This window comes from Pteropus alecto, unplaced genomic scaffold (assembly GCF_000325575.1).
Source record: "Pteropus alecto unplaced genomic scaffold, ASM32557v1 scaffold145, whole genome shotgun sequence".
Classification (NCBI taxonomy): Eukaryota; Metazoa; Chordata; class Mammalia; order Chiroptera; family Pteropodidae; genus Pteropus; species Pteropus alecto.
In genome coordinates, this window is record NW_006436285.1 from 405929 (window position 1) to 432451 (window position 26523).

Consider the following 26523-nt stretch of genomic DNA (forward strand, 5'->3'; position numbering starts at 1 on the left):
CCAAATCCATCAACGGATGAGTGGATAAACAAAATGTGGTGTATAAATACAATCCAATAATTATTGTAAAAAGGAAGGAAATTCTGACACAGGACAAAACGTGGTTGAACATTGAAAACATGTTAAGTAAAATAAACAAGACACACAAAAAAATTGTATGATTTCACTTACATGAAGTATCTAGAATAGTCAAATTTATAGAGACAGAAAGAATAGTGGTTATTGGAATGGAGGGAGAGAAGGGAACATGTTCGGAATGATGAAAAGTTCTGGAAATGGATAGTGGTGATGGTTGTACAACACTGCAAATGTACTTGATGCCACTGAATTGTACTCTTAAAAATGGTTTAAATGGTAAATTTTTATGTTATGTATATTTTACTACAATAAACAACAAGAACAACAAAAGGAGTAAAAATTAGCCTTTATTTTATAGATTGCTGAGCTTAAATGAGATAATTCATGTGAAGTACTTAGCACAATGGTGGGTTTATAGGGAATCTTCAATAAAGGAAGGACAAATGTTTTTCTTATAATTAAAACCACTTAAAGATGGAATGGGCTTCCTTGGGGATAGAATAGTGAGTTCCCTGCTACTGGAAGTGTTTAATAGAAGGCAAAACAGACTTCTTAAGTTATATATACAAATGAATCAACTGTGGATAGTCTTAAAAATGCAAGTTTTAATTTAAATAGGTCCTGCATGGGGTCTGAGATTCTCCATTTCTAAGAAGCCCCACGTGGTGCTGATGATGCCAGTTTAACACATTTGTGTTGCAGGGAGTTAGATGATTCTTTGGGGGTGGGTGCTGGACAAGGTATGTGATAATTTATCAGATGGCACAAAAAGTTAGATTTCTGCTGTCTAGTTTGGTGGCCAACTCACCATACGTGGCTATTGAGCACTTAAAATGTGGCTTGTCTAAACTGAGATAGATGGCTTATGTAAGGTACAAAAAAACCACACCGGTGTAAAAATAAATGATACAACATCTCATTAATATTTTTATATTGATTACATTCTGAAATGGTATTACTTTGGATCTATTGGATTAAGTAAAATATTGATAAATTTTTTTAAATGGCACGAATGGAAGGTGATCAGGCGGTATCTAGAGGGTGACACAGGTTAGAAAAGGATTTCCTTGTTTTGGTAACCTGGGAGGAAAGTGAAGCTAATAGGAAGGATAAATGGAGGAAGAAGTTGGCTCTCCAGGATCATCAAGGGGTAGTAAGGGAAGAAGCATGGTCTGAGAGGAAGGAGGAGGTAAGGCAGGGAATGTTAACAGTAGTAATGGGTAGTGGGGATGATGTTTACATTTTATTGTTACTTCTTTTGTATTTTCCCTGTGTATGTTTTTTTTTTTGTATTTTCCTTTTCCCTCCATAAAGATGCATAACTTTTAAAAGTGGGGAAATGTAAGATAACCATAAATTAGAGGTACTGAGGACACTGACTTCAGCACACAAGGCCACCCTGCAGGAGCATGTGATTGGAACATGCACATCACAAGAATGATAGTATAAGCATGTGTGTATGCATCAAGAAAGGACTTGAAAGAGGCTCTCCATACTGTTAAGAGTAGTAGTCTTTGGATGTTTGGATTTGGGGTAATTTTTACCTTCTTTCCACTTCTGTGTATAGCTTAAATGTTTTAGAATGACTATATACTTTTTTATAATCAGAAAAAGAAGCTATTTGTAATTTTGTTAAATAAGTTTAGTCTTCATCACAGAAAATAAGTCCTGCCCACTTTATTCTGTGCTGGTTAAACTACATCTGAGGACTTCACTCACCTGCTGGCCGGGAAGAAACAAGTGGCCATATTGTGAACTGCCTTTTGAGAGAGCAATGTTGTAGGAAACTGGAGACAGCCTCAGGGGATGAGAGTAGCCTCTAGCCAACAGCTAACAAGAAACGGAAGCCCTGGATGCTACAGCTGCAAGAAAATGAATTCTACAACAACTTGAGTGAGCTTGGAAGTGCATTCTACTCCAGTCAAATGCAAGATAAAAACAGTCTGGCTGATACCTTGATTGCAGCCTTCTAAGACCCCAGAGTCCAGGACCTAGTTAAGTCCTGTCTGGACTTCTGATCTGCAGAAACTGGGAGACAGTAAATGTGTAGTGTTTTAAACTGCTAAATTTGTGGCAATGTTTTTTTTTTATGCAGCAATAGAAAACAAATAGTCTTCCCTTTACCAGTGTATGAGAATTTTAGATGCTTTCTACCAAACCCCTTGTGTTGTCTGTCAGTCCTTTAAACTTTGGCCATGCCAGTGGGTGTGTATTATGATTTTAAGTTGAATTTTCTAAATGATTAATAATGTTGCACACTTTTTCCTATACTTATTGGTCATTTGGATATATTCTTTTATGACACGCCTTTCAAATATTTTTTTCTCATTAAAATTGAGCTGCCTGTCTTTTTATTGCTGAATTTAATGTTCTTTATTTATACCAGATATGTAATTTTGTAGGATACATGAATTAAAACTCTCCCTGTCTGGAGCTCGCCTTTTCACTTTCTTAATAGTGTCTTTTAATGAAAATAAAAATGTTCTCAATTTTATATTATCTTTTGTTTGTTGTTCCTCCCCAGTTTTATTGAGATATAATTGACATAATATTGTATTAGTGATGTGAACTTTACCTCGATTAATAATAATAAAAAAAAATTCTGGCTCCAAAAACAATGCTCTTTTTATTTTTTAAGACCATGTGTGTCTCTTGGAAGAGTAGAAAGAGGAAGGCACATTTTGACTCAACATAAATGAGAACTTTTCTAACAGAGATATCTAATAGTGAAATGAACCGACTTGTGATACTTACTTACACCGGAAGTATTCTAGCAGAGACTGGACAACTGTCTATAATGCATACTATAGAAGGGACCTCTCAGTCTTCCAACATGATGATTCCAGGATTCTATCCTCTTAAATAGCTTATCTCTTGAAGAGATCAGAATTCAAGCATAACACAAAACAGAGTATAATCAAATACTAGTCAGTGTGGAAAAGACTATAAATAGGAGGTGATTAAAAAGGAAAATGGCCAACTTTAATAATGAGGATTAGATTTTTTTAAATGTTGTAGTTTTAGAAAAAGGTTGAGAACAAACTAAGCAATCAAACTGCAAATGTGTCAAAGTGTGGCATTTATAATATTGTTTCTACAAATGCTCTTTTAAAATTCATCTATTCTAGGACCTTTAAAATAAGTAATTTGAAGACAAAGCTCCTTTTAACAAAGTTTATATAGGTGGTCAGTGGGATTAGCTGGTGGTGGCAGTGGCTGAGGAGTCAAAAATGCAATCTTGTAGAAAAGCTAAGATGGTGATCTGCTCACAGGGAGGACCATGATTCTACAAGGTTCAGAGACCTGGATGTGAGGGACAAGCCCAGACCACAGCTGAACATACACTTCATGCCTCTGGAGAGAGTATAATCCTTACAGATAAAGACTCTAAGCTACCATCTCCTTTTTCTGACTGGAAGGGAGTGCCTCACTGAGAAGTAAATTGAAGAGAATTCACATTTTGGAATGCATGCACATACTTCTTATATTATCTTTATTTTTAGAAATTAAGTTTCTGAAGGGAACAAGGGTATTATTAAAGTTGAGAGCAGTATAGAATAGTGGTTAAGAGCTTTATATTTTAAATTCAGATCTGAATTTGAATCCCGGCTCTGCCCCTTACCAAGTTATTCTCTTCTTACTACATCAGTTTTCTCATCTATCAAAAGGGGAAAATAAATGTATGTGTCTCAAAGGGTAGTTGTGTGCACATGAAGCTCTTGGCATCATCCTCAATAAGCATTCTGTAATGTCAGCTAACGCTGTGTGCTGCCTGAAAATTTCTTTAATGAGAGTAAAAAAAACAAGATGTGAACTAAAATAAGCAAGATCCTTTTGGAACAAAGGTATTCCAAACATGTAGTCATTCAACAAACAATCATTTAGGGCCATGTGTGTTGCAGTGACTGAACTGTTACACTCAACACATAAACCTTATTATTGTGTAGTCCTGCGCGATTACGGAACCTTCTCACAAGAGGCTTAAAAATCAGATGTAGCGCATTGAGTAAACGGAATCACCCAGGGTGCTTTGCAGCTAGTCCTTTTACTCCCAAGGGCTAGAGCTAGAAGGTGGTCAGCAGGCCCTCTCATTGTTTTCTGGCTGATTGTGAGTTGCGGATTAACTCAGAACTCCCCTGTTAGCATTTCTACTCTTCAAATTTTTTATCTTTAACTTTTCATGGTCCCGTTTTCTGTTTCCAACTTGCTTTTTCTCAACTGTGTGCTTTGAGTTCAGGGCCTGTGTACAACGCCTGGCGCCCAGTAGGGGCTGAGGTGTATTTGCTTACCTGATCTTTCTAAATACCGCGCATCACCTTTCTCTCATTTTACCACTTTTAAGCCCTTTGCCCCACCTCCTCACTTTCCCTCTTTTTCCTTTTCTTGTGCGCAGTCGCCAGGCCCTTCTACTCCGCTTGCCCCGCCCCTTGCGTCGCCTTGTCTCCGCTGGCTCCTCTTTTTACCCCGCCCCTCCTTTCCCGGGCCTAGTTCGCTGGAGGTGGGTAGTAACGCGGTGACATGTCTGCCCTCACTGGCGAGCATGTTAACTGCAGAAGTTGCCAAATTCTTACACCTTAACTTCCTCTCCCAACACCTCCCTTCCGAAAGTCAGGTTGCTCCTTTGGACCCGTAAGCCTGCAGCCTTCCTGACCACTCTGTCAAGACTCCAGTCACTTCCGCTTCTAATTTCGCGCCTTCTTTTTAAGGCTTGGAGGAGGTGGAGTTGGAATGCCTGCGCCACCGTTGCCAAGGCAACAACATGGTTACTTCCGATGGTCTCAATGCTTCCGGGTTGGCGTTGCGGTGGCGTTTCCGACTGTGGGAGCCTCAGCTTCCCAGTCGTCCGATGAGCCGGAGCAGGTGAGGGGGAGCTCCTGGACTTCAGGCTGGGGAGCGGGGCTAGGCCGCGCCAGGCCGCGCGGGGCCGGGCTGGCCTGGTTCCGGCCTGGGAGGGGCTTAACGGTCCTTTGGTCTCTCTCTCCCCTCAGCCGAGTCCCTTCCCTGTCTTTCACTCTTCTGGCATCGGTGGTTTTACTTCTTCGGTTGAACCCTGCTTCCTCGACCCCCCTGGGAGGCCGCCTCCTTCAGGCGCCTCCCGTCTCTCCACGAACTCGCTCTGACAGCTGAGGAACTGGCAAGATCCTGCTACCCAGAGGGTGAATGGGTATCTTTCCCGGAATAATCCTAATTTTTCTAAGGGTGAAGTTTGCAACGGCGGCCGTGATTGTAAGCGGAGTAAGCAAACACCTCCATTGTATTAGTGTGAGGGATGCTGTTGAAAGACGCTTGCTTCCCTTCAGTTTCTACCCCTGCCACTCCTTGAGGTCAAGGCATTAAAGGCATCTATTAAAATGCAGTTCATCTAACTAATTGGGTTGAGAGCCTTTATCAACACAGATTAGTTTCTCAGAGGAGGTAACAGAAGGGACATTTGTAGTTTTCTGTCAGTGTTTTCTTGTTTTTTTTTTTTTTTTTTTTTTTCCAGGCTAGGGATGCTTAGAGTCATCATGAACTCTTTCCTTGCTTTCATTCCTTACATCATCAAGCTCTCTCTGTGTCTCCATTTTAGGAACTTATCTCTAACCTTCACTGCCAACAAACATCTTGTCTGTTTAACTTCACATTATCCTAAGCTAGTTTCTCTGCCTCTTCCATTTGTAATCACTGCTTGCTGCAGCCCTGGTATGCTAACTAAAATGTAGATTTCCTCAAGTCACTTTCCTGTTCAAAAACTTAGAGCATCCCCAGGACCCACCATACATACTTTGGTTTCAAGCCTTTAAACATGACCTGTTCCTTATACTTCTTGACTGATATTGTTTCAATCAGATAAGGGAATTTTCTGTTTCAGTTAGGTTGCACTCTTCCTTCTCAGAACAAACCACATGCTGTGCTTTTCCTCACATTTGTGTCTCTATTCATCCTGTTCTGCCTCCTCTTCTCCCTTACCTACACCTATCCAGATTCTACCTGCCCTCTGTCAAAGCTCATTTTAAATTTTCACACCTCTACAAACCTTTCCAAATTATTCAAGCCTATGCTGATTGTCTTATATTCCATGCTTCTCCTGTTCTTATAGTTTGTATTTTATAGTTTAGTACTTAATTTTTCTCTAATGAACTACTCTGATTTCTTCCATCAGATTATAAGCTCTTGAAAGGCAAGTACTGTATTTTATTCCTACCTCAGTCTCCTTGATTATCCAGGAAAGATAAGTTGAATGATAAATATGTCATGGTGTTGAACATTTATTTGTTCTTCTTCCTTTTTTTTGTTTAACATGACCATAATGACCATAGCACATTGCAGATTTGGGCATTTAATATGCTTTCAATAAATATTTGCTTGACTCTTTATGATTACCTCCTGAATCTGAGAATTTCTAATGCCTACTCTTTCTTAAAGGAGAAAGCAAGAAAGGCACCTATATTTTTTTCTGATCAGATATTCGGAGTAGTGTAGGGCTATGCAACTTGTATTTTAGGACATTTTCCTCTTTTGGCTATCAAATTTTCCAAATCTTAGTCAGATTTTAGAATATATGTCTGCACTTTGAAGGCATTTTTCATTGGCTTCTGTATACAATAAAAATACTATACTTCTATTTTAACTCAAATATGAATTCTCTCCTTTTACCCATGTCTGGGGATAGCCCTCACAAGTCAAAATTATTTTAACAGTGCTTGGGGGGGATTTTACACAAGTAATTCTCTGCAACAAAAGCAAGGGAAGAGAATTAGTAAGCAGAGAATCTCTGAGGATCAGCAAAGTGTCTTGTATAGAGCATGTAGTATTGGTCAGGCTAGTTAGTTTTCATGATTTCTCCCATAATCTTTTACATAAAGGCTGCATACATAGATAAAGAACATCACACTGGAACCAACCAAGTATTTAATGGATGTATACCCAATTCTGTGTAAGCTATTCTAGGGGATTATAAAAAGTACTGTGAGATATGGTGTCTGCCCTCAGGAATCATACTTAGGAGAAAATAACATGGGACAACTAGAAGATAAACCTCATCCTAGTCATTATTTGTATCCCTGAGATTAAGAAATAGAAGGGATAAATGAAGGTTCAGAAAGCATTGCACAACTGTGGAATAGGTATGACATAACCTATATGCATGTGTACAGCCTTAGTTAAAAGACTTGGAGGTTTTAGCTGACATTTTAATGATTCAGTAGTGTGATATGGCCCCCACCAAAGCAACTGCAATTTTCCACTGTAATAATTGAAGTATAAGAATGATGAAAATAGTGGTGGTTACTTAGCTGAGAAAGATAGATGTAGGAGAACATAATATCTGTCTTTATTAAATATTTGAAGGATTCTCCTAGGGAAAAAGAATAAAATTGTTTAATATTATATCCAAAAAATGAGTGAAAACAACAGGAAGTCAAACTTTTGGCTCAGTAGGAGGAAGGAATGTTTAAAATCAGATCTAATTAAAGATGATACAGGACTTCTTCATAGCAAGATTCTTAACATTAGAGGAAAAGGGATTTTATTATCAGATGGGGATGGGGAGGTGGCCGTGGTAGCAGTGAATTTGACCAGTGGTTCCCAGACTTTTTTGGATTCCATGGACCAATACAATTTAAATGAAAGTGTGGGAAGGAGGCACAAATTTGTGTAGCCAGTCTTATTTTGCCAAGTAAAGACACTAAACAAAATAAACTACCAACTGCTATTATAATTTCATACAAGAAAAGTGATTTAAAAAATGTTCCAGGATTTGGAAGGACATAATTTCCTAATAGTCCTTTAAATATATTTGGCTGAAAAAAAAGGCACTAGATGCCCTTACTTTGGTCATTTTGCCTCAGAATTATGAAAACTTCATTAAGGAACCACTGGGCTGACTGATCTAAGATTGGTCTTTCTGCTCTGGCTCTGCCCCCTGTCTTTAACTGATTTATTATTGTTCCATGAACCCTGAGCACATCTTATTAAAAGGCTGGGTAGCAGGTAGTAAAATTCTGCTAGAGGCTTTCTCTGTATTGAGAAGAGTTGGAAGAAGTTATAGGAGAAAGCTTTAGAGAGAAGCATAGCAGCCATTTGAAATGTTTAACTGTTTTGGGGAATCTCTAAATTGATCAATGGAGAGAGCATTTCTCCCCACAAGTTCAGAGAGGGGATATGCCATGGTCCTTGCTTTTCCATGCCTACCCTTTCACTGTGTGGATCATGTTTTGCTATCAAATATAATATTAAAATGTGGGCATAACTGAAAATGTTAATATAGTATTTAGAACTCAAGACTCTTATTTTAAGCTGCAGCTATGTGAAGTGCCTATTCCTACTTTGCTTTTTAGAATTCCTTTCAACAATTTTCCTCCAAAAGAGTTGTCTATTCAAGACTCTATGTCGGATAAATTGGATGATCACACTATGCTCGAAAGGAAATTTCCATAATTATTTTTGTGACCTCTAACTAAAACATTTGTCTGCAGTTTGTTTTTCTGTGCTTAGTTACAGAGAATTCCTTATGTGGAAACAAAACAAAACCTTGTCTCCCCTAAAAAAGAGACTGTTACTCAATGGTGCTTACCCCAGACTGGGCAATGGGAGAAGTGGGAAGCAAGTAATATCTGTTAAAATATATATTTGAGTACTTTTCAAAATGTAATAATGATATTTAATAGCTAATAGTTGTCAAACTAGATGCCAAGTACTTTTCTAGGTGTTTTACATATATTATTTATTTTTCAGAGCAACCTATAATATAGTATTTATTATTATCCCCATTTTACAGTTCAGAAAACCCAGGCATAGAGCTGTAAGTGGTGTTGTCAGGATTTGAACTTAGGCAGTCTGACTTCAGAGTCTTCATTCCTGACCATAAACTACTTGAAGTTACTTTCGTGACTACAGTCCTTTGCTCTACCAGCTGAGCTATCAAGTGGAGCTGAAGCTGCTTTTGAAATTCAATAATATACATTCTGTGAAGCTCTGAAAACTATCGAAAAGATATCTGAGCGTCCATCCTAAGAAAAGATTACTTCCAGCTGGACCACAATTTAATAGGTGATGCCTAGGGCAGCTCTTAAAGTGTGTAAGCATCAACATTATTTGAAAACTTTCAAATTCTCAGGCTAGACCCAGATCAGCAATCTATGTTTTAATCCACCTTCTAGATTATTCTGGTGCACATAAAAATTTGAAAACCACTGATATAGAGGGCAGAGCTGTGGGGAAACAATCCAAGAGAGAAATAGCTGAGAGTGGCAGGGGAAAAAAAAGTTGTAAAGATTGAAAATGACAGGTCTAATGTGGATGGGATGAGAAAGGAAGAAAGGGAGGTAGAGAGTAGAATACATTGTTAAAGAACTTGAACTTCAAAGAAAAACAATATTTGTATGTACGCACTTTGAAAAGCCAGGGAAAAGGAGATTCACTGGATGGGTAGATGTTAAATGTCACAGAGAAAATACATAATTCATGTTACTCATTCCTCTGGGAACCAGGAGAAAAAGTGCTTAACTCAGGCTAGGCCTAGTCGGGGGAAGTTGTGTATAGCTAGAAGTAGCTAGACAAACTAAAACAAAGTTTAGTAGAGAGATGAGAGAGCTAAGAATATGAGAGGGTAGTGGTGTCAGCCTGTGCTTTGTACCTGAGGCAAGCTGACTGAATACCATGAACTGCTTTTATGAGATGCCTCAGCCTATATAATTTGAACTCCAGGTTCTTTCACTTGTGATTATCTAGTTAAATGTCTAAGTTGGGTGTGCTGGGTGGACTGATACCTCTTCTTTGGGTGGGGATGAGGCTAACATTAAAGAAACTAGAGAGAATGAAGGGCATAGGTTGATCTTTGAGTGAATCTCACACCTACCCCTACAGAATGGCAGTAAAGAACACATTCATGATCATGTATCACATAAAACGGTATCCCCCATTTTGTGTCATCTCACTTGGTAGGGTTTTTCCTCTACATTTGTTTTATTTTGTTGATATAAATTTTGTAATTGGACACTAACAAATGCTCCTCATTCTTGTGCCTTGTTCTGATTTGTGTTTATTTTTAGCACCAGAAAAGTGCCACTGTAAGCCATGAGATGTCTGGTCTGAATTGGAAACCCTTTGTATATGGCGGCCTTGCCTCTATGGTTGCTGAGTTTGGTAAGAATGTGACAATTGACAAATCTGCTTCTTATGGTATAGATAGTAGCTTATGGTGACAGTTATTTTTGGTGAAACTAGAGAAAAAGTAAAAAAGATATGTGCTTATTTGTTTAAAAGACTATTGTGTCAAAGCTATCAAGTAATATTTCCTGAGAAAGTACTAATGGTATGGAAAGTGAAGTTAAGAAAAGTCAAACTTAGGAAGTTTTTCAATAGTTGAGTGATTTGTTAATTTTTCTAGGCTTAGGTAATATACATGAAAATATAGAAGGAATTAGATAAGATAGAGATTTCTGCTACATTCTTGTACTAATGGTCCTTCCTTTATGCTAAGTTGTTTGTAACTTTCTTAGTATAAGTATCCAAACTTCTTGTTTTCAAACCTCTGTCCCATTTTAGAAGAAAATTGACTAACAAGATCAAACCAGATTCTTCTCTATTTGGTTTTAATTTTGAAATATTTTTAGATTGCTTTTTTAATCTTCCAAATTTTCTCTTTCCTAAACTAATCTTTGTTGACTTTGTTGGCATATGCTCTAATGCTGTGATATCAAGGTCGTCAGTGACCAGAGCTACATAATCTCCTGGTTAGTTTTAGACCTTGAAATATTCCTTAAAACACATTTTGTCAATGTAATGACACTTCTATGTGTTAACATAGAGAAAGAAATTTGATTAAAGAAATCACCCCCACCCAAGCACTGCGCTGGTATTAGTCCTGAATTACCTAAGGAACTAGGATAAGTGGACCATACAGGACTTCGCTATTATCTTTCATTATACTAGGGAACTGTTTGTTTCTTGTAAACAGACAAAAGAAAAAAACACACAAAACTTTGTAATAGTATATGAGAGTATCTGGAGCAGCAATCCCATGCTTTCCTATGTTCTTTGTGAAAATTTGAGGAGATTTTATGAAGGAAAAGTGGGGAGATTCGAGGTGGGAAGGGAGGCAGAAGGAAGAGACAGATGAAATTAAAACATTCAAATTATTTTGTATTTGTAGTATATTAGGATCACTTAAAGGACTTTATTTTATCATAGTTTCATTATAATGTGGGCTAAATCTTGCTGCCTAGCTATAGTACAGTACATTTCACTTTACTACATACAATTCTTGTCCTCTGACAGTGGTATTCTAGTAGAGATCTTCTGTGTGTTATAAAAAGGAGTTAGTCTTCTGTTTTAAAAATTGTCATTGGCGTAAATTCAGCCAACATTGAACCTGACTCCTTGGGCAAACTAATAAATGAGTGTGTTCCTTCATAGGAACTTTTCCTGTGGACCTAACTAAGACAAGACTTCAAGTTCAAGGCCAAAGCATTGATGTTCGCTTCAAAGAGATAAAATATCGAGGAATGTTTCATGCCTTGTTCCGAATATATAAAGAAGAGGGTGTATTGGCTCTGTATTCAGGGTGAGACTGGATTCTTTCCTTATATCATGAATAGAATTACTCTGTAAAGAAGCCATGTATTTCAGCTGTCTGATAGTTTGTGCCCTTCATATTCACCATTTCAACTTGTAGTTTAGTATTGATGTGCCAGTTTATATTTCACTTGCTTATAAGCCTTGAGCTTTGGATTTTGTGTTCATTTATAAATGTGTTCAGCTAAAAGTGATACATTTTAAAAGGGATATCTCATTGCAGCATGTCATTGCAGCATGGGCTTTCTCCTGTTTTTTTTTTTTTTTGTTTTGTTTTTTGTGAGAGTCATCCATAGCCACTGTGAATAACAGCACTAGTTAACTGTATATATTTTTGTGATATTCTTCCTGAGTTGCTAAATACCGATTTCTTTTAAAATTTTCCTCATTAAAGAAATACTATTCTGGCAGTTTAAACAGAAAATTCAGAATGAGAGAGTGGGAGACCCATTTTTTTTTTTTGGATCAGCTTTTGATTAGCTGGAAGTTTGTGGTTTATTGTCCAGTTTGTTGTTTATCTGCTGCCCATTTCCTAGGCCACTCCTGCATCTAAGGTACCAGTTAGTCGCTCAGAGAATAGATATCAATTTTATTATTCACCTAAGTTAGACTTAATATCAAAGATAATTTTCTTGGGGAAAAATCAAGTAATACATCCTTGTTATTTCATCAGCATGGATTATATGATTATTATTTTTTTTTGATAGCAAGCAATAATGTCAGAAATATGCATATTTAGCCATTATTTTAAAATTATAACTGGCTGAACTTCTGCTATCTATTTATAACTACTAAAGTATAATTCTGCAATTTTGAAGAATCTCAAGGGAGGTATGAGTGAGAATATCTCCAGTTTATAATCAAAACTTAAATAAGGTGAAATCTTCACTCTAGTACCTCCTTCCTGAAAGGATGAAAGATGTGTCTGCAACTGTTAGGAAGTAAGATTGATTTAAAAAAATCTCTTTGAGGTAGGTAATGGTGTATACTTGTTTTCTCTACGTGACTGGATTCAGTTTGCTAATATTTTGTTAAGGACTTTTGCATCTAAGTTCATGAGAGATATTGGCTTATACTTTTCCTTTTTTGTACTGTTTTTGTCTGGATTTGGTATCAGGATAATATTAACTTCATAAAATGAGTCGAGAACATTCCCTTTCTGTTTTCTGGAAGAGATGGTGTAATATTGGTGTTAATTTTTACATGTTTGGTAGACTTCTCCAGTGAAACTATCTGTCTGGATATTTCCTTTTTGGGAATTTTAAAATTATGAATTAAAAATTTTAATGGTTATGAGACTATTCAGATTATCTATTTCATCTTGATTGAGCTTTGGTTTTCAAGGAATTAGTCTAGCTTTTCCAAGTTGTTGAATTTAAGAGCATAAAATTGTGTATAGTATTCTCTTATTATCTTTTTGATGGCTGTAGAATTTGTAGTGCTATTTCCTGTTTCATTCCTGATATTGGTGACTTATGTCTTCTCCCTTCATTACTGTGAGCCTTGCTAGAGGTTTATCAAGCTTACTGATTTTTTTTTTTTAAAGAGCTCACTTTTTGTTTCATTGCTTTTTCTCTATTTTCCTCTTTCAATTTTATTTATGCTCTGTTATTTCCTTCTGTTTGCTTTGGGTTTATTTTGCTCTTTTTCTAGTTTCTTGAGGTAGGAACATAGATTATTAATTTGAGGCTTTTCCTCTTTTTCTACCATAAGCATTTTGTGCTGTTAATTTACCTCTTAGCACTGCTTTGGCTGCATCCCACAGATTTTAATAGGTTGAATTTTCATTTTCATTCAGGTCTATATAAATTCAAAATTTCCTTTGAGACTTCTGTGACCCATGGATTGTTTAGAAATGTAGTGTTTAATTTTCAAGTGTTTGAGGATTTTCCGTATTGATTTCTAGTTTATTTCCATTATGGTCAGCAAACATAATTAATATGATTTTAATTTTTAAAAATTTGTTGAGGTTTGTTTTATGACCTAAATACTTTCTCTCGGTGCTTGAAAAAAATGTGTATTCTGCTGTTGTTGGGTGGAATGAGCTGGGTAATGGAAATGAGTAAGCTGTCTAGATATGTATAATTTGCAAATACGTGTTGAGTATAATTGACTTTTTTTTTTGGCAGAATTGCTCCTGCTTTACTAAGACAGGCATCATATGGCACCATTAAAATTGGCATTTACCAAAGCTTGAAGAGATTATTTGTAGAACGTTTGGAAGGTCAGTATAGACTCCTTATTCTCTTGGGGTAATACTAAAAGGGATTATTGAAATCATGCTTAGTGAGAAGTGTTCATCATAGGCTGTCTGAGAATGGTGACAGTCATTGCAAGGACAAAGTGAGCTTGTACTGACTTTGGATTAATCCTTGCAGAAGTGACACACACACACACACACACTCACACACACACACACACACACACACACGAGGGACCTGCTCTTCAAGTTTGTCCCTGTTCCTATCAAAGAAAAAAAAAAGGCTTCTGGTCATCACAGAGGTAATATGGAACAGGCTTGTCCAGAAAATTAATGCCATTGTCATCAATGAGGACTTCAACTATAAGGAATTTTTTAGCTGCTGATTTTAATAAGCTTTTGTTAGGTGGAGTAATTTTAAGCTATTATTCTAGATTCTGATGTACTTATGGCCACCTTACCCACATTCAGTATTATCATGTCTCTAAATTTGCTGCTGCAACACTTCCAGCCTGATGCTGTACTAAATGGTTATTTTACCACAGGCCTGGAGCTGTTTTGTGGTTGGGAACAGCTGAACAGCCTTTTGATTAATAATGTCCTTTGAATCACTTTATTGTCCTAAATCAACTTTTTTTCTGGAGCCTCTTCTATGAGAATCCTGAAGGATTCTCTTCCTAAAGTGATTTCCTTTGACAGATTTTTCACTTGAGTTTACCTAGTTTCTGTTTGTGGACTCTTCATTGTGAGGAGGCATGGTGAAGATTGAATTTTCACTTTAGGACAATATGCTCTGTGGATTTTTTTGTTTTGTTTTTGTTAGCTGAGAGGATTTAGTTTCAAATGGCTAGTTTTTCACATTTGAGTACAGAAACCTTTTGTAAATAGAGGCTAGTAGATATCAAGGCTGATCAAAATTAATATTTAGATAATTTTTGTATCAGACAAATATTTTATCTTAACATTCAGTTACTGCTGATGATTATTCAGAAAAAAGACTTAAAATCATTTTCTTTAGATGTTTGAAATGATTTGAGGGGAAATACCACATTCTGAATATGTGTGCTATTGGCAGTTATATAGAATAATAGGACATGTTCCAGTGTTCTTTAGAAATACATATATTTTTAAAATAATGATTTATGTTTTATAATTTTATATGTTTCAGTATTAATTTAAGATCTAGAAATATTATCATATCATAAGCTTTATAGTTCATTTCTACAGTCTCTGACTAGGGTTCCCTTCCTCTGCTAGACTAGTACTCTATTCTCAGAAACTGGTACTTAATACAAGCAGACCTTTCCTTCTTTTTTTGCTCCTTTTTACAGATGAAACTCTTCTAATTAATATGATCTGTGGGGTAGTGTCTGGAGTGATATCTTCCACTATAGCCAATCCCACTGATGTACTAAAGGTAAGAGAGGTCTGGTAGTGTTAGATATATGCAGTGTGATGTGTAAGGAGCACAAACTTTGAGTCAGATTAGATCCCCGCTCTATCACTTGTCAGCTGTAAAACTTTGGGCAAATCACTTAATTACTTTAAGCTTGTTTCTTTGTTTGTAAAATGAAGATAATTCAGTACTTATCACACAGGGTTGTTAAGGATTATAGATAATGTATATCAACCGCATATCATTGTACTTGGTAGGTAGTAGATGCTCAATAAATAGTAGTCAATTTACATTAATCCATTGGTCTTCAAATTAGAGTATGCAAAACTCTACAGGTTCTTTCCAAGGGCTATGCGATTTTAAGGGAATCAATTTCCAGATCCCCTACTTCCATTTGTACTTTTCTAAAAGAGATTTGAGAGTGAACTTGTTTTTATAATAGTCCTTTCCCCACTTTACAAAAGAAAGGCATATCCCCTACCCATTCCAAAGCTATTAATATGGTATATTGACCTGTGGTGTAACCTGGGATACCAAACAAAGGGGTAAGTTGAAATACAGGTTTTAGAGAAGCCTCCTTTAATAACTGATCGAGGTGTGTTAAGTCTATAATGTCTCTGTCTTTTCCTATCTTATTCATATTTCTATTGAGAGTGAGATTTAGCTTCAAAATCTCACTCTTTTGACTTGCATTGGGATATTCTGAATTCAGAACCAGAACAGTATAGATTAGTGGTGCTGAATTTTTAAAATATAATAGGATTTCTTTCAGATTTTATCAAAATACAGAATGAAAACATTTACCTAATGATATTAATCTTCATATTATTTTATCTCATTAAATGATAAACATTTTCTACTTATTAACTTAAACTTATGATTAATTAAAAGCAATAAAATGTGTGAGTGAATCTCAAGTTTTTAATAATTGTTTTAGAAAGTGAGGAAAAAGTCAGAGGACATATGCATTATTTATTTGCAACCATAGGCGGCTAGGTTAATGAAAGAGAGATCTATTGCAGAGAGTTTTGAGAACCAGGAGAGTGACTTGATGGAGAAAAGATATAAAATTGTCTTTCTGGATTATATTGAGAATAATCTAGCTATAAAATTTTTATATCACTTTCAATTTATAGAATAAGTATTTATGAGGAGAATTGACTATATTCTAAAATTCTAAAATACTTGCAATACAATTACACTTGTTAGAATGTGCTTTTCAAGAACAATAATACTTAACTTCCTGAAGCTTCCTTTGTTATCCTTCTGGATTGTAGACTTAATCACCTAAGTAATTGGTTTTAATTTCCTGTTTCTCTGACCTGTCAGGTATAGTACAACCATTGACCAATGAATGCTACAATCTACCTTTTTCTTTTATTTTATATCTAGTAGGGCTGAGTGATGCTGGGAGGCAGGGATAGTCACAATCTTAGACTGTGATGATAATAATATAGGATTTATAATCACAGTTGGGCTGTTCAATCCTTTTACTTATCCTTGGACAGCTTTTTCTCTGATCTATTATACATTACCTCCTTGCCTTTGTACTTGTAGTTCTCTTTCTGCCTCAGTGCCTTTTCCACCTTTCCTCATGAATTTATCCTTCAAGACTGCTCAGGATTATACCTGAAACTAATTAAAATAAGTAAACTAACCCTCCAAAAAAAAAAAAAGACTGCTCAGGAACAGGGCCAGGACTAGGATGAGACAAGTGATATACTCCCCTTGGGTGTGAAATGTAAGGAGTCACCAAAAAAACTCAGTAATCAAGAGAAATAACATTTTTATGCAACATTTAAAAAAAATTAAAATGAATGCAAAAAATTTGTGATAAAGTATCAATATTTTGTACAATTCATTTCACTCTCACCTCACCTAATCCTTTCCTGTTGGATCCTTTCTTTAGTTACAGTTTTGGTATTTGGTTCATTGTGGATTTTTGTGTATTAATTTTGATTTTTTTAAAATATTGCATTAAGAGGGTGGCTCCATAGTGTAGTGGCTAGCACGTCTGCTTTACATGCAGAAGGTCCTGGGTTTGTGCCCCAGGTAGAGCCATGGACCACATCCCGGGTCCACCAGGGCCCCCCCGAGTGTGCCATGGGTACCAGGCCCCTGGGGCGCCAGCCCCCCCGCCAGTCCCTTGGAGAGCCGCACTTCCCTCCATTCCTGTGCACTAGGCCCTGGGGGCACCAGGCTCTGGGGGTGCACCGTGAGCTCGTGGGAGGAGACACCCCACCTTCAGAGATCCGTTCTTAAGGGAAGACGGCAACATCTGTAGGTCAGGGGTGGAAGTTGGAGGGCGGAATTAAAGAGGGTAAAAATAAAATATTGCATTAAAATATTATTTATCTGGATTACTGAAATTTTTTGTGTCTCCCCCTCCCACATTTTGTGCCTAAGGAAAGTGCCACACTTACTTCACCCTAGTCTCAGCCCTGTTCAGGAATCACCTCCTTAAAGAAATCTACTTACCATAGGATATTTGTGGTTTCAGTTTGTCTTTGTGATAGTTTCTATTCTGATTTAATTTGGTTAAGTTCTTATTTAAAAACTCAGTAGTAGCAGCTGACTTTCCACACAAAAACATGTTGCTGTTACATCACATTTATTGAAACCTAGTGTTGTGCTTCATGAAAATCAGGCTTACATTTGGGCCATTAGTATTTAGTGGTTGACTACTGTGATTCTTTTTTTAAATTAAATTTTTTGGGGTGACAATGGTTAATAAAATCATGTAGGTTTCAAGTGTACAATTCAATAATACATCATATGTGTATTGCATTGTGTGTTCACCTCCCAAAGTTAAATTTCCTTCTATCATCGTATATTTGACTGCCTTTATCTTTATCTACTTCCCTCCTCCTCACTTTCCCTCTGGTAACCACTAAACTGTTGTCTGTGTCTATGAGTTTTTGTTTGTCTTGTTCATTTGTTGTCTATGAGTTTTTGTTTTTCTTGTTCATTTGTTTTATATTGCACATATGAGTGAAATCATGGTTCCTAACTTTTTCTTTCTGACTTATTTTGCTTAGCATGATAATCTCAAGGTCCATCCATGTTGTTGCTAATGACAATACTTCATCTTTTCTTATGGCTAAGTAATATTTTTCTTCAGATCGTATAATTTTTTTTGCCTTTTACTGGCTACTGTGATTCTATATGTGCAGAGTCAATGAGAAAATTGTACCCAATCTTTCACATGGCTTTTTAGTGCTGTATCTCCTTTCTTGTGCCTCTCAAAGGCTACTTTGCAGAATACAGTATCATGCTTTTTACACATAAAACTCAATTTAAGGTCTTATAGGCATAAAATTATATTTTAAAACAGTTTTGCTTTTTATAATTACATAAACAATACATGTTCAATGTAGAAAAAAGTAGATGGCAGGAAATAAAAGCACAAAAGAGAAAAATGCTCAGGGTAGCCTCATCACTCAGACTTAAACCACAGACATCATTCAAATGTGTATGTTCATCCAGTCTCTTTGTTATGCATATGGTTATTTTTAAGTTTATATGTTTTCTTTAAAATTTTATTTTATTATTAGTTTCAAGTATACAGTACATTGGTTAGACATTTATATAGTTTATAAAACAATCCCCCTAATTGCTCTTTCTCTCCTCTGGCTCTCCACCTAGCCATTACATTAATGCTAACTGTATTCCCTATGCCATGCTTCCCATCCCCGTGACCATCTATCAACTACTAATTTGTTAAGTTTATGTGTTTTCAATAAAAATGATATACCATACATACTGTTTTAAAACCCGCTTTTTCTGTTCAGCAGTTAATTGTTGACATTTTTCATCGTCAACAAATATTCTACAACAAAATTTTATGGCTGTATAGTATTCTATTATATGGATTTTTCATAATTTATATAACTAATCCTTTGTTGTTTTTGAACATGTAGGCTGTTTTTAATTTTTCGCTAAACTAATCATATTTTAAATTAATTGTTTTTACCCACACTGAGTACTTGTTCTTTTTCCTAAATTTTCTTTCAGCTCCAGAAATGATGGACTTAGTATAGGGAATGTGAGGCTGATAATTATCTTTATAAGATATACTTTGACATAAATTACTTTCTTTCTATATATAGGTTGTCATTAATTTTATCATAATAGCAGGCAGATTTTTTTTTTTTATAATTCCCAAATACTGTTTTCTTAATTTTAAATAAGTGAAACATTTCATTTTGGTTCTCTCTGTCAAAACAAAATGTTTACCTCTTCTTATTTTAGATTCGAATGCAGGCTCAAGGAAGCTTGTTCCAAGGCAGCATGATTGGCAACTTCATTGATATATACCAACAAGAAGGTGCCAGAGGTCTGTGGAGGGTGAGTACTCTTTTCCTGATATTGTTCTATTCAGTTTCTAGAATCTGCGAAGAATACTTTTTATATAAAACCATAAAATTATGAATTGTCATCTTATACTGTATGAGATTCTCAGTAACCCAAAAAATAAAGTAAGAAGCTCCTTATCACCTGTGAAAGGACCAAACCTTATCATCAGTCATCTTTATTTCTACTTAACGTTTGGCAGTTATATGTGTGAGAGAAGTTATTACATTATTTGAGATAGCCATTTTTGTTTGTTCAATTCACAGTGAGTTTAGTTTTCAATATATATTTTTGCCAGTTTTGCACTAATATAGCAAAATTTGTTTATGATAGTCTATGTAATGCTTATGTTCTAAAGTTGTTACCTTAAACAACTTTTTTAACCTTATGCACTATAAAATACTGAGAGAATATATAAAAGAGAAAAAAAATCCAGTAAGATCCACTAGCTAGAGATAATCACTGTAAACATTTTGTCATATTATCTTTCAGTCTTCTATATATATACTTTGTTTTTTCTTGTTGTTCCTATAATGTTTTATCCTGTTTTAATCACTTAAGATTGTAATATTAAGTAGAACTACTGATAGAATATGCAGAGAGAATAGAATGAGAAATCTATTGATAGACTCTTTAATAAGAGAGCTTTGCTTTTTTTCTTCCTTTATAATTTTCCCCAACTTCTTATTATAAAAATTTTCAAACATACAGAAAAGTTGAAAGAATAGAACAATGAACACATACATATCTGGATTAAATGACCATTAAAATTTGGCCATATTTGCTTCATCTATTTGTGTGTGTATACACACAGACACATACATACATGCATTTTTTTGATAAACTATTTGAAAGGAAGTTGCGCACATCATGGTATTCCCCTAAATACTTCATTATTCACCTCCCACGAATAAGGATATTCTCCTATGTAATAGCAATACCACTATCACACCTAAGAAAATTAACAGTAAGTCCCTAATACCTAACATCCAGCCTATATTCAAATTTCCTTTATTGATGAGACCAGGCTAGCTTTCTTATAGGATGTTTCCTCATATTTCTCTTGTATTTCCTATAAACTGGAAGTTAGGTCCATTGGCTTGATTTGATTCACATTAAACATTTTTGGTAAGAGAACTTCGTATGTGACACTGTGTATTTCATACTGCATGACAACAAGAGGCACATAATTTTATGTTATCCCACAGTTAATGATGCCAAGTTTGATTACTTGGTGAGGTGATGCTCACCAGATCTCACCATCCTAAAAGATAAGTTGTTTCCCCCTTTGCAATTAGCTGGTAATCTGTAGGATGATATTCTAGTGTCATGTATGTATCCTATTTCCTAATAACTTTTCACCTAATGGTCTTAGTGGCCAATAATGATCCTTGAAATTTGTTTTATGTTGACAGCGGGGTATACTTTCTTAATTAGTTTAATTTAAAACCAGAAAATGGAACTAAGAGAACTTTTTCACATACTAATGCTAAAGGAAAGACAGCAATAAATAGTATTGGAGATTTTGTCAGGGGAACATAGCTACTTTATTTATTTATTTATTTTAAATTTTTTTTAAAGAAATTTCTGATCTTATTTATTTGTTACTCTTACAAAATCTCATTTTTGACTAGACTCAGACTTAGAGTTAGGAGCTCTCAGAGAGGAAAGTCTACGTCTCTTGGCAATCTGTTCCTGGCGTTTCTCTTTGGCCTCCTTTATTCCCTTTACCAAAAGCTTAGCATATTCTGCAGCCTCTTCCTTATTTTTCTTAGTATCCCGTTTCTTCAGAGCAATATGCCGACATTTATGTTATAGGATACGTGGAGTAACAAGATGCTGAATCTTGGGTGCTTTGGTTCTAGGTTTCTTACCTTCTTTGTTTAGGGGCTTTCTCACAACATATTGGCGGACATCATCTTCTTTAGAGAGATTGAAAAGTTTATGGATTCTGCTAGCTCTTTTGAGCCCAAGGCGACTAGGCACAGCAGTATCTGTCAGATTAGAAATATCTTTCTCCCCTTTATTCACAATGACCAAGTTGAGAATACTCAGATTGGCATCCACAATGCAACCCCGAACAGATTTGTGCTTTCTCCAGTCCTCCTTGGTCTATAATAGGAATGCTCCTTACTCAGTAGCAGGTGGACACGGCCATGGGTCAAGACACCCTGCTTTATGGGGAAACCTTGTTTGTCATTTCCACCACTGATTTGAACCACATAACTCTTACATTCTTCACCCAGAGCATCAGCAGCAACTTCTGTGGCCATATGCTTCTCATAAAAGGCATGAAGTTTTCGTTCATTGTTCAGGTCAATGAGCTTCTGGCAGCCAGTGGCTGGGAAAGAGATGTTCAGCTTTATCCTGAAGCAGCTGACTGCCTCCGAGGTGCCATGAAAAAGAGCATACCTGCTTTAATTTTAATTAAAAAATTTAGCTGTGTAAAAAATACACATAACAAAATTTGTGTAAAAAATACACATAACAAAATTTATCTTAACCATTTTTAAGTGTACAGTTCAGAAATATTAAGTACATTTATATTACTGTACAACTAATCTCTAGAATTCTTTTCATCTTGAAAAACTGGAATTCTGTACCCATTAAACAACAACTCCCCATTTCCCTCTCCCCCTAGCCCTGGGCAACCACCCTTCTACTTTCTGTCTCTATGAATTTGACTACTCTGGGTACCTCATATAAGTGTAACCATACAGTATTTGTCTTTTTGTGACTGGCTTATTTTACTTAGCATAATGCCCTCAAGGTTTATTCATGTCGTCACATGTGTCAGATTTCCTTTCCTTTTTAAGGCTGAATAATGTTCTATTGTATGTATATACCACATTTTGTTTATTTGCTCATTTGTTGTCAGACATTTAGGTTGTTTCTATATCTTGGCTCTTGTGAATAATGCTGCTGTGAACATGGGTATGCAAAGACTCTGATTTCAATTCTTTTATACCCAAAAGTGGGATTGCTGGATAGTGTGGTAATTCTGTTTAATTTTTTGAAGAACTGAACATAGCTACTTTCATGATCCAGGCTACTCACATCATCTAGGCATGTAAGGTAAAGAAGTGAAGTACATCGAGTTATGTATTCTTTTGACACAGTTGTGTTTTTTGCATATTGAAATACATAATTATTTCTTCCTTTCAACAAGGAAGTACGTTTGCATTTTCCTTCAAGCAGATGGTCCTCTTTGTGTATGTCTTATTTTCCTGCTTCGATTGTTACATGGGTCTGGAAGCATTTCACTTTCTCTTTAACTCCACTTTGAGAAATAACAGCATGAGTACAAAAAAAGTGTAACTGGCACTAATGTCAGATTTAGAGAGAGAACATAGTGGTGGGACCTAGAGTAACTGGAGAGCACCTGCCCTGCTCATTGTTGCCATGCACAATGTGAATTCAGTGTGGCCAAATTTTCTGGATTTTCAAGAGAAGCTGGAAATCTGCATTCCTATGTGAAGTGTCCTGCTTTTTTTATATATTGAAAACTAATTCAGCCTTCTAGAAACACTAACCACACAAAATAGTGTTGTTTTTGTTGAATTTGGCCCATGGACTCCAGTTTGGGGCCTTACTGGTCACCAATATGGTCTTCTGTAAAGCTCATCTAACAGTTGAGCAAGTGGAAGGGTCTTAGAGGAAGGCACTGTTGGTCCAGACAGCTAGATCAGCAGAATCAAACATCTGATGATAGCACAGCTATATCACTTCCACTATATAAATTGAGTTAGGGATTTTAGAAATGATTGAATACTTTAATATAACAGGTATCCCAGAAAGCAGTTGTCCCCATGGTATCTTATTTTCAATTTTAAACGACATTTAAATACAATTATAAAACATTCATTGTGAACTTTTTTTTTAATATAGAAAGGCATAAAAATGAAAATCAACTGATCTGTTATCCTAGTCCCAGATGAAGAAAAATATTTTGGTATATTTCCTTCAAATCCTTTACAAAAAGGCATGTGTGTATATGTTTTCTCTAAATTAGAATAATACTATATGTAATTTAATGTCTTCTTTAAGGTTATATTAAGTATTTTTTTTGTATCATTAGTATTCTTAAAAAACATGACTTTTAATGCTCTAGCATCTTGCATTGTAATGTGAGCTATGATAGGAGTATTGTGCTGATGAGTGAAATGCTGATAGTGTTATCACAGGAGAATTTGTAAGGAAGTACCCCTTTTTGCCTTGGCCTTCTTCCTGGCTGCATCATACCTTTGCTATCATGCTAGTGTGGCCTTTCTAAACATCCTAAAATTCTGTGAATTAAATTTGGAAGCTCTTCTCTTCCCACTGACTTTTGCTTCATGGTTTTATTTTTTTTAATAACATCTTTAAGTTCACATATCATAAAATTCACCACCTTATATTGTACAAGTTAATGGATTTTAGTATATTCAGACTTATGAACCATTACTGCTGTCTAAGTTTAGAACATTTTCATCACCGCGAAAAGAAATCTCATGCCTATTAGCAGTCACTTCCCATGTGTCCAAACCTTCTCAGCCCTAGACAACCACTAATCTATTTTCTGTTTCTAAAGATGTGCCAATTCTGGCATTTCACATAAATGGGATCATACAATATGTGACCTTTTGTGACTGGCTTCCTTCATTTAGCATATTTTTTTTCAAGTTCCATCTTTGTTTTAGCATTTATCAGTACTTTATTTCTTTTTATGGCTGAATAATAATTCCATTATATACATATACCATATTTCGTTTATCCCTTCATTAATCAGTAGGCATTTGAGTTGTTTGTACTTTTTGGCTATTATGAATAATGCTGTTATGAACATTTGTGGATACGTTATTGCATGAATATATGTTTTCAGTTTTCTTGATATATATCTAGGTGTGAAATTGCTGGGTCCTATAGTAATTCTGTGGTTAACTTTTTGAGGAATTGCCAGTATTTTCCACAGTGGCTGCCTCATATTACATTCCCACCAGCAGTGTTTAAGGGTTCCAATTTCTCCACATCCTCACCAACACTTATTTTAGTGGGTGTGTAGTGGTATGTCTTTGTGATTTGGATTTGTCTTCCCCAGTGACTGACGATGTTGAGCATCTTTTCATGTGCTTATTAGCCATTTGCGTATCTTTTTTGACAAAATGTCTGTTTAGATCTTTGTACATTTTTTAATTGGGTTGTTGTCTTTTTTTATTATTATATTGTAAGAGCTCTTTATTTATTCTGGATACTAGTCTCTTGTCAGGTATACGATTTGCAAATATTTTCTACCATTCTGTGGGTTGTCTTTTCACTTTCCTGATGGCATCTTTTGAAATACAAAAATGTTTAATTGTGATTAAGTCTAGTTTATCTATTTTTTTCTTTTGTCACTTGTGCTTTAAGTGTCATCTCAATATTTTATTTTTAGTACAGTAAGTGAATTGGGAATTTATGAGTATTCCAGTATTAGGCATTGATTTGAAAGAGTCACCACTGTACTTCAGACTTGGATTTTTCTGTCAATTTTTAACTCCCAACCTGTTTTGTTTACTTTTAGACTTATGTCACTACCTGTGTATTTTACTTTTAGACTTATGTCACTACCTGTCTAATGTCACTCATATTTTGTAGGGTGTCGTCCCAACTGCTCAGCGGGCTGCTATCGTTGTGGGAGTAGAGCTACCAGTCTATGATATTACAAAGAAGCACTTAATATTGTCTGGGGTGATGGGAGACACAATTTTAACTCACTTTGTGTAAGTATGATAGGTTGTGCTCATGCCGTTTCTAGTATTTTGAGCAGAAAAAGTATCTTTCACTGAAATCCTCATAGGATTGATACCTTTATTCTACATCCCAGGTGCTATGGGCACTTTGGCACTTGGGGGCAGTGTCTAATACAGCACCCTATCAGAAGTCTGTAGGGTTTGCATTTGTTCACACACAGCCTCTATATCTCATAAGCCCATCTGTTTGTTTTGGTTAATTTTGGATCAGAAGGCAAGCTTTTATCAATGAGAATCAGAAAAAAAGGTGAAATTTTGCAGGGCCTGTGAAATGAAATCGCAGTTTGGGGCTGAAGATTGTTGCCAGTCTCATCCTACATTTTCTTCATCTTGCAACTTTTATGATATTTTACTAAAATGTATTTGGCATATGATACTATGGTTTAAAAATTTTATATAACTATTACATGACACTTCCTGCTTACACATCTTGCTAGACTTATAAACTGTCCCCTTTAAAAAGAAGGCTAAGTTTTAGATTGAAAAGTAAGGGCGACAACTTTTAAATGATATCTCTTTAGAAAATATTAGCTTTCTCTTTAGATTATAATGAAAGGGCAAGTGTCATGTTTTATCTGATGAGTCTGACTCAATGTACATTTCAGTTTGTCCTAATTTCTGTTTAGTGGGCAAGGGTGGAAGTGGGGCAATCTGTCATCTTAAAGTTTTCATCTTTAGTTCCAGCTTTACATGTGGCTTAGCTGGGGCTCTGGCTTCCAATCCAGTTGATGTGGTTCGAACTCGCATGATGAACCAGAGGGCAATCGTGGGACATGTGGATCTCTACAAGGGTACTTTGGATGGTATTTTAAAGGTATGGACACTGTGGGCTTGGATTGCATTTTTAATTTTCTTGGATACTTCAGACCTTTTAAGCCTTATTCTTAGTTGCTACATATCATTCTGAAGATGGAAGAATCATTATGTATATTTTTAGTAGCCTCTCAGAGTAATTCCCAGGTAGAAAACTGTTTCCTTAGCAATCTGCTGATGCACAGTGGACCTTAATATTATTATTCCAATTCGAATGCTTGAGACTACAGTATACTTTTATCAATAGCACTTTATATCAATAGAATTATTGATATAAAGGACTTAACGTATCCCACATTTTCCTGCTTCAGACAAGACAGAAACCCTAAGATAGAAAATCTGGTACTCGATTTCGGTTC

The 26523-nt window shown here is 35.8% G+C and overlaps 1 protein-coding gene across 3 annotated transcripts in view; it reads left to right on the top strand.

Moving 5' to 3' along the window:
• The first annotated feature begins 4573 nt into the window (after window positions 1-4573).
• The window catches only part of SLC25A14 (solute carrier family 25 member 14), a 28724-nt gene continuing 6774 nt past the window's right edge, over window positions 4574-26523 (top strand). Inside the window, exons 1-9 of one of the 3 annotated variants that reach the window (XM_015589857.1) lie at window positions 4852-4938; window positions 5067-5313; window positions 10110-10203; window positions 11476-11623; window positions 13764-13858; window positions 15166-15251; window positions 19482-19577; window positions 25197-25321; window positions 26030-26165. In XM_015589857.1, the coding sequence (XP_015445343.1) occupies window positions 5239-5313; window positions 10110-10203; window positions 11476-11623; window positions 13764-13858; window positions 15166-15251; window positions 19482-19577; window positions 25197-25321; window positions 26030-26165 (855 nt within the window). In that variant the 5' untranslated portion in view covers window positions 4852-4938; window positions 5067-5238. Of the gene's footprint in view, window positions 4939-5066; window positions 5314-10109; window positions 10204-11475; window positions 11624-13763; window positions 13859-15165; window positions 15252-19481; window positions 19578-25196; window positions 25322-26029; window positions 26166-26523 lie in introns of all 3 variants that reach the window. The other 2 variants (XM_015589858.1, XM_006912504.3) reach the window with 2 other exon arrangements.